The sequence below is a fragment of the Malus sylvestris genome, chromosome 16 (genome assembly GCF_916048215.2).
Source record: "Malus sylvestris chromosome 16, drMalSylv7.2, whole genome shotgun sequence".
Classification (NCBI taxonomy): domain Eukaryota; kingdom Viridiplantae; phylum Streptophyta; class Magnoliopsida; order Rosales; family Rosaceae; genus Malus; species Malus sylvestris.
The window spans coordinates 27,544,524-27,553,945 of NC_062275.1; the positions used below are offsets into that span (position 1 = coordinate 27,544,524).

Consider the following 9,422-nt stretch of genomic DNA (forward strand, 5'->3'; position numbering starts at 1 on the left):
TGAATATTATTATTGTATTTTGTAAGACTTATATTTGAATACTACTTTGCGTAGTTATGTGCAAAATTTATATGCATGTTTCACATGTTATTGGCATATAAATTCATTAAATGGCTTGCGTCAGCTTCGGGTGTCGGCCAACATATGGCCATCCCGATGTCATTCGGACATTACGATCAGGGCATGTCACTATATGTTTTCGAATTACTCTGTGTCTATATGTCAAAATTTTATGGTGGTTATAGCTGACAAGTAACAATTGATGATGAAAGGACTAATTTGCCCTTGAATTTGACGGAATTGATTCCACAATCTAATGGCAAGGGGTTAATTGACTAATTTTAAATAGTTCATGGGATTAATTTACCAAAAAAAATAGTTTAGGGGGTCAATTTTCAACTGAAGTGATAGTCCAGTCGGAACCATTCTTATCAATAATCTCTCTGACCAAAGAATTTGGTTGGAGCCCTGATTCCATAATGATACTAGAAGGCCATCTAAGGGTACGAGACTCGAATAGGTGTCAATTGTCACCATAGAGAGGTGGAGCTCCCATCACTAATGACATGAAAGAAGAAGGGTCTAACAAGTCCTATGAGATGAAGAAATTTCCTCCAATTCTAAAAGCAAACTAGAGGAAAAGAGGCATTCTACAAAGAATTACCTTGAAGTAAATACACCTTCACCTAGATAGACCATAAATTAAGCTCCAAATATGACAGTTCATAAGAGCTTTATTCCAACCTTGTAATCTGTTTAAGCTAAGGCCCCTCAGCATCAGGGAGACAAATGTCAGACCAAGACAAATGTCATACATTTCAATTTGAATGAGGAACTTAATTTGTCATTGTAATTTTAAGAGATGAATGAATTGTTATGTTTAGGTAGAGCTTACAAACTACCAAGCTTATGTGGCACGCATGCTGAACAACAAATGAGTTAACTACGTCCTTCAGTTGAATGCAGGGCATGCCAACTCGACAACTGAGCTCGGTCGATGAGTAAATGAATGTGTGGTGGTGGTGTCAAACGCACTACTGACTTCTTATCCGAGCAATTACGGGTGAGGAATGAACTAGTCTTGGCCTCTGGGTTCTAGAGTCCGAAGACAAAGCTGCTAGTCACTGAGAAGTTCAAGATTGTCTACATCAGGCTCAACTACTTCAATTATATTTGTGTAAATATAAGTGCACTGAATTGGTACCGAGCTGTAAAGACACAATACTCAAAATAGATAAGTGTCTTGACTGTAAATATGGTTCGGTCGTCGAAATGCCGAAGTCTAAAATGCACTTGCGAATATCCAACCATAAAATGGGTTTAGCTTTCAATGTGCATATTTGTGTGTTGTGTTGAAGGTCACTTGAATGTTGCAAATCCCCTTCTATTTATAAGAGTGATTTTCACCTTATACCGAAGTAGAGTCCTATATGGATTATACTTCCTTGTCACCAATCTGTTCCAATCTTTTCATAGAGCTCGAGAATATGGACCTAGTCCCTTCTTCATATTTCATTCATTCTAATCCTAATCAGCTACAAATATTAATCCTCAGAATATTACGAATTTGATCAATATTTATCTTAATCCTTGACAAGTTTACCAATTGAGGACTCAATCGAATCCAACCCTGACTTTTAGAATGTCATGCTATTATAAGATTCGGCTACTTTTCCTTGGGCGAGACCGAACTCAAACCAACCCAAGGTACTGAAGGCTTCCATTTTGGCCAAGCCCAAAGAGTTACTAGGCTTAGGCCCAATTATTTTCGGCCCAAACAGTTTGACAAAACATTGTTCTTTATTAATTAATGATTGCATTATTGTAAGGGAATTGTTATTAGCACTCCAAAAATTTCATTCTACACTCCAAACTTTCTATATTAGGAAAGAAAAATACACTTGTCAGGCACTTAGAATGAGATTTTTGGAGTACCAATAACATATCCCTATTGTAATCCAATTAATAATCTCTACATCGATAGAGGTGATGTGGCAGTGTTAACCATTTAGAATACAATAATGTCATACAGAGGAGTGACTAACCATATTTGGTTGTAACACCTTGGTAACATAAATTACAAGTTGGCCTTAGATAGATGCTTTAATTTGGATCGTTTGACCCGGATCCAATGAGCTTCTCTTAAACTTGTATATAGGCAAAATGTTAGAATCTTTATTCTTTGAGAAAGAAGAATGATTCACAAAGTTGTTGAGGTTAATTCACTTAGGTAATAGTGGTATATATCCATTGCATAATACTACTCATGGTTTATTACATCCACCAGATTTTTACTATCTAACCAGGTTTTAAGGAGGCACTCATCCTGGGTTGGTCCTTACTTTCCTACTTACCTCAAGAAGACGTATAGTTTTGACTTATTGCAAACTTCTCATGTGTTCTTCTTAGACTATAAGTTTCTCTCTCATATTGGGTTCCACCATAGCGATGTTTTGTGAGTTTTACCTTTTTATGCATTCTTTCTTTTAATTTGAAACTCGCATTCGCTCATTGTGCCAACGACTTTATCAACTGAATTTACTTCATTGCTAAAGACATGATGCGTTATTTACTTGAGTATTTACACACCCAAGAGGGAATGTTGCAGTCCTAACCTAATTAGGAATGCGATTGTGTAATTCCTTATGAGATTCTATTTATATCTTATAGATAGTTCCCAAATTGTATTGTAATACTTAAAGGCTAAGGAATTTACTTTTCAGCTACTATAAATAAAGGTGAGAAATCACATCTTAGAATTCACTGAATTCTCTCTATTTCATGCTACACCTCTTTGTCTCTGTATCGTTCTCTAGGTAAATAAGGCTACAACAAAATTTTATTTTTCTTTGATAAATAATTTTCACATACTTTTTTTCACTCCTCAAATTTTTTATTTTTATTTTTGACAGTCTGATTGAAAAAACTAAAAAAACATCAAACATAATTAAGTAAAAACATATATGCTAAAGGCTTTTTTTATTAGCATCCCACATAATGTTGAATGCACCCCACATTAAAATTTAATATTAAGTGGCTTATGTAACATACTATACAATGACAATTTCGACTTTATGAGGTTTAAAGAAAATAACAAATTTCTAAATACACCCCAAATTACTTTTAATGTATTATTTATTTTCTTCAACTATCAAAACGCCTCTCACCCTCCACTCCATTGTTGAATAAAATTCTAATTATTGAAACTATAAACTCGTTGATTGAGGAAAAAAATTTAACGAATGGAACATGATATCAATATTTCGGAAACTTAACATGAGGTAAAATTTCATATTTGTTATTGTTTTAATTATTCAACGACATCAGTAATTATTTAAGCTTGCTTTTGCTTTCCATACTACCCAATTTCATAGGAGGCCAACCCAGCAACACCTTTACCATTCTTATTCAACTTATGGGGTTTACTTTTACTCTGTTAGGTTCCTCCCAATTGCCATTTTTTAGCAGAAATCCTCTTTTTTGTTAGCAAAAGGCTTAAGAGACAGAGAAAAGGAGATTGGTTATGATGATCCAATGAAATTCAAGCTCAACAAACCAAATTGTAGACTTCTCTTTTTAGAGAATGTTAGGGTTTTAATTCTAAGTCAATTTAATTTATAAAAATGAAAATGAGTATTATAAGATTTAAAGAATGTGGGATTGTATAGAAAATGTGTGGTGTATGTGGAAAATATTAGGTGTATGAAAATGTGAGGTGTAAGGGTATTATGAGAAAGTATGTGGGGTGTATTAAGATAAATTTTAATTAAAAAAAATAAATGTGTGATGTATTAAATATATGAGGTTTAATAAAAAAATATATGAGGTGTTAATAAAATAAGCCCTAAATCCAAACTCACACCGGAATCAACTTGGTTTTACTTGATAAAAGCACCTCTCCTAAAATCATGAACCACCTCCCAGTTACTCCTTACTCTCACGCGGACTATGGGGGACCGAGAACGAGACAGGGACCGGGATCGTGACCGAATTCGGGACAGAGACCGTGACCGAGAAAGACGCCGAGAGCGAGACGACCGCGACCGTGACCGCGTCCGCATCAAGAGTTCACGTACACCCGAACGCACCAGACCGCGCCACACCCGCTCCCCCACGCGCTCGCCCGACCGGTACCGCTCCCGCACTCGCTCCATCTCCCGTTCTCGGTCTCCAGACGACAGGTCCCACCGGCGGCGCCAGCACCACCACCGCAGCCCCTCGCCAGAGCCACGCAAGCGCCAGCGGCGTGAGTCGACTGTAGAGGACGAGAGGGAGCGGCAGAAGGCGGCGGTTTCGAACTCCGTTGAGGGCATCTCGAAGGAGCATAAAACTCAGCAGAAGCCGAGTAGCGATGGTGGTGGTGGTGAGGGTATGGACGAGGACGAGATTGAGATGATGAAGAAATTGGGGATTCCGATTGGGTTCGACTCGACAAAAGGGAAGCCAGTGGCGGGGGCAGATGTGAGTGGCGTTAGGGCGGTCACTAAGCGGCAGCCGAGACAGTATATGAATCGCCGCGGTGGATTTAATCGGCCGTTGCCTGCCGAGCGCAATCGCTAGATTACTGGTTAGGGTTTATAATCCCCTTATTTGCTGATTGAATTAGGGTTTTGGAATGTTCTTACTACTGCTCCTTCAAGTTTACATTATAAGTTGGGTATTGTTGAGTGGTATAATGTTAGTTTATGATTTCTTTTATTCGTGTTCTGGTAATTAGAATTGGATTAATTTGAATTCTGAGCTTACTAATTTCATGTTTTGTGCTGCAATTGACTTAAATTCATCAACCTATCTATGTTTTTGTGTATTCATCCTTTTGTCAGCTATAATCTAGAGATATTAATGTGGGAATCAATTCGTAATTTATGGGTTATAGCCTTCTAGGGTAAGGTTATTCATGTTTTTAGTTTCGAGGGGGACGGTTCGTTTTACTTGCGAAGTGGGATGGAGGGTTTATTTTGTTGAAAAACCCACACACTAGACCTTGTTCTTTAATGTAACCAACGGCAAAAGACTAAACTAGCAAATATTAGAAAACTTAGAAATACACAAGAATTATACTGGTTAGGCAGAACTTTTGCCTACGTCCAGTTGTGATTTCTCCTTTGATTAATAATAGAGATTACAGAACTTTTGTAAACCCCAGAACTAATCTCAAAACTCTTGGCTGTCTGGCTGTTTTCTTTCTCTCTTAAAAAAAACAGTCTTGCCGCACCCTATTTATAGACATAGGGTTGGCTTACATGTCCCAAGGCTGATTGAATTCCTATTTTTAAGTGGACTAGGAAATTACACTATCCAAATCCAAATAGACTTCTAAAAATCCAAATCTAAATTGAATAAGGAAACTGAAATTCTTTCCTAATCCCTCTAGCACGAGAATCGGTTTACCTCTAGGTTTTCTAAAACAATCCTAAACCAACTAGGACATATTTGACGAGCCAAAAACCTAACAATCTCCACCTTGGTGAGTCAAACCAAGTCTTGATCGTTGCACCCCAGAGTATCTTTGAACCTTCTTGAAGCAGCTCCGGAAATCTTCAAGAGTCTTCACCTTGGCAATCTTCTTCTTGCCTCATTGCACCTCAAGTGAGGAGGTGCTCCACTTTAATCAATCAACGAGATTGATCAAGTTCAAGCAATGCTTGAACTTCTTGGCTGACACTATCTTTTTAAGGAAATTTGCAGCATTGTCATCCGTATGAACCTTTTCAATCCAAATTACCTTTTCAATCCAAATTTCCTTAGACTCCACCCAATCTCTGATTCTGTGATACCTTGCTTCAATGTGCTTTGATCTTCCAGAAAAAACCTGATTCTTTGCCAAGTGAATGGCACTTTGACTATCACACTTCAGCTTCACACAATCTTGAGTGATTCCCATTTGACTTACCAAGCCACTAAGCCAAATCACTTTTTTTCGAGCTTCGGCCAATGCAATATACTCTGCCTCTGTGGTCGACAAAGCTGTAATTGATTGCAGTAGTGCCCTCCAACTGATTGGTCCTCCTGCACATGTAAACACATAACCAGAAGTTGATATTCTCGTCCAAGTCCCCTGCATAATCAGCATCCACATATCCTAACACCCTTGCACTTTCCTTTTGCCTCTCAAACATAATCTTTTGTCGCCAAGAACCTTTCAAATAACGCAAAATCACTTTACTGCATCCCAATGTTGCTTTCCTGGATTTGCCATGTATCTGGAAATGACACTAATTGCTTGAGCTATGTCGGGACGTGTGCATACCATTGCATACATGAAGCAGCCCACTGCATTAGCATAAGGCACATTCTTCATTACTTGTTGCTCTTCCTTGGACGTAGAACACTGTTGCCCACTTAACCTGAAGTGAGCCGCCAAAGGAGTCGAAACTACCTTTGCTTCTTGCATGTTGAACTTCTTAAGAACCTTCTGAATATACTTGGCTTGTGATATCCAAATCCTTCCAGCTGTCCTATCTCTCTGAATTTCCATGCCAAGAATCTTCTGTGCAGCACCTAGATCCTTCATGTCAAACTCCTCGCTCAACATTTTCTTCCAAGTCTTGAATTCTAGACTTGTCTTGACAAGCAATTAGCATGTCATCCACATATAGCAATAGCAATATGATCATCCCATCTTGGAACACATGATAATACACGCAACAGTCATATAAACATCTTCTAAAATTGATTTTCAGCATAAATGAATCAAACTTCTTGTACCACTGTCTTAGAAACTGTTTCAGGCCATACAGGGAGTTCCTTAGCTGACATACTAGGTTCTCTTTCCCATATTCAACAAACCCTTCTGGTTGAGCCATGAAAATTGTCTCCTCTAGATCTCCATGAAGAAACGTGGTCTTCACATCCATATGCTCAATCTCCATGTAATGCTGAGCTGCCATAGCTAAGAGTAATCTGATAGAAGTATGCTTGACTACAGGTGAAAAGATCTCATCATAATCCATCCCTTCCTTTTGTGAGTACCCCTTAGCCACGAGCCTTGCTTTGAATCTCACGGCATCTTGTTTATGTAGTCATTTTTCCTAAATACCCACTTGCATCCAACTAGCTTTCTGTCTTTCGGCTTAGGAACCAACTCCCAAACAAAATTCTTGTAAAGAGACTCCATTTCTTTTGTCATAGCACTTATCCAACTATCTCGCTCATCACTAGCTATAGCTTCTCGATAAGTAGTCGGATCTCCTTGACTAATGTTAAGAGCATAATTAACTTCGTCTTGGTCAAACCCAAATCTATCAGGTTTCTTCTTGTTCCGCTTAGGTTTGTCTAGTGCTATGCATCTCTGGAATGCAGGTGGATTGTTGGTTGGAGTTCGAACCCTTTGGGATGTCTGGCGGATTGGAGTGCCTTCAATCTGCCTTGTTTCTTGCTCCACCTGATTCCTAACTGGTGAACGATGCTGATGGTCTTCTTCCTCAAAACCATCAGATTCGGCCTCTTGCTCGATTTGCTCCACCTGAGCTTCTTTTTCATCTGAACTGATTAATGGAATCTTTATTGCTTCAATTTCAACATCGTCCGTCTTCTCCCTACTTCTCTCGACTTTATTAAGACGCATGGTTGTCTCATCAAAGACATCTCGACTGACAACCTTTTTCCTGTTGTTGAAATCCCAAAGCTTGAAACCCTTAACTCCTTTCTCAAAACCTAAGAATATGCAATGTGTAGACTTTGGTTTGAGCTTGGACCTTTCATCACTTGGAATATGTGCATAAGTACTACAGCCGAACATCGTAAGCTTGGAATAGTCCACCGGCTTCTCAGACCATACCTCTTCTGCACTCTTAAACCGAGAACTGTAGATGGTGACCTGTTAATCAAATAACTTGCATGATTAACAACCTCTGCCCAAAAACTATCAGGCAATCCTACATGAAATCGCATGCTCCTTTCTCTCTCCATGAGAGTTCAGTTCATCCTCTCAACAGCTCCATTTTGTTAGGGATTGTTCTTTACTGTGAAGTGCCTTATGATGCCTTCCTGCTTGCAATAATCGGTAAACTCATTACTTGTATATTCACCTCCATTATCACTTTTGAGGTACTTGAGCTTTCTTCCAATTTGATTCTCGACTTCTGTTTTCCATTCCTTGAACCTTGCAAAAACCTTGGATTTCTGCTTCATGAAATAAACCCAAACCTTCGTAGAAAAATCATCCATGAAAGTAACAAAATACCTGGCTCCACCATTTGATTTAGTTGGTGCAGGGCCCATACATCTGAGTGAATATAGCTAAGTTGCTCCTTGCTTCGGTTATCTGCACTGTTACTTGCGAATGATACCTTTCTTTGCTTCTCGAGAACACAGTATTCACAAAAGTCCAGTTTGCAAGATGACACGTCTTCCAACAGGCCTTGCTTGTGTAATTCTTGCAACCTTTTCTGGCTTATGTGCCCGAGCCTATGATGCTAGAGTTAAGTCTTGTCTTCTACACTCTAATTTACAGAAACAGCTGCTCCCCCGACTATAGTGGTCCCAATTAACTTATACAACTTATTGGGTTGTAGGTCACCTCGCATTACCACTAGCGATCCTTTGGTTACCCTGAGTCTTCCTTTTTTAGACTTGTACTCATAACCGGCCTTATCTAAAGTACCCAAGGAAATCAAATTCTTTCTTAGTCTAGGGACATACATGATGTTCCCCAAAGCTCGTATCATCCCATCGAACATTTTGATTCGAACAGTGTCGATTCCTCTTACAGGACATGAAGAATCGTCCCCCATTAAGACTTCCCCGCTGCTGACTTCTTTGTAAGTATCAAACCATTCCCTTACAGCACACATATGAAAAGTGCATCCAGTATCCAAAATCCAATTGGTGAAAGCCTTGGAGCCTGATGTTACTGAAAGAAGCTCCCCGTCACTTTTATGCTCGGTGACTGCACTAGCTGAACCTGAGCTTCTGTCCATCTTGGCTTTCTTCTCTTTCCAAATCTTGCAGTTCTTCTTCCAATGATCGACTGAACCACATTTGAAGCAACCTTCCTGTTTTTTCTTTTTCTTCTTGGATTTTGACCTACCTCTATTGCCGATTTTCTCTTCCTTAGTCTTTTCCCGCCCCCTCTCCTTGCCTTTTGGCATAAAGGCCTTCAGGGACTCTTTTCCAAACATTAGAGTTGTTCGAAAGTGCTTGAAAGACGAAGGTAGAGACCTCAGCAAGATGATAGCCATATCATCATCTTTGTAAGTTTCTTCGACCTTCTGAAGATTAGCTATGCAATTCTGGAACTTACATACAAGATCTTCAATATCACCTCCTTCTTCTAGTCGAAGCCCGAATAGTTCATCCTTTAGAAAAAGTTTATTGGACACGGTTTTGCCCATATAAACATTCTCCAACTTTTCCCATGCTTCCTGGGCAATCCTCTTTTCGGTGATGTGTGATCGAACTGATCTTGTGAGATGGATCTC

The 9,422-nt window shown here is 39.1% G+C and overlaps 1 protein-coding gene across 1 annotated transcript; it reads left to right on the top strand.

The window, feature by feature from the left end:
* Positions 1-3,895: 3,895 nt before the first annotated feature.
* Positions 3,896-4,779, top strand: LOC126608284 (uncharacterized). Its single transcript, XM_050276148.1, has one exon. It carries the CDS (start codon positions 3,949-3,951, stop codon positions 4,558-4,560), a length of 612 nt encoding a protein of 203 aa, XP_050132105.1. The 5' UTR covers positions 3,896-3,948; the 3' UTR covers positions 4,561-4,779.
* Positions 4,780-9,422: the final 4,643 nt, after the last annotated feature.

What these genes read in the sequence shown, in the direction of transcription:
- LOC126608284 (XM_050276148.1), top strand. Translation starts at nt 3,949, where the DNA reads ATGGGGGACCGAGAACGAGACAGGGACCGGGATCGTGACCGAATTCGG.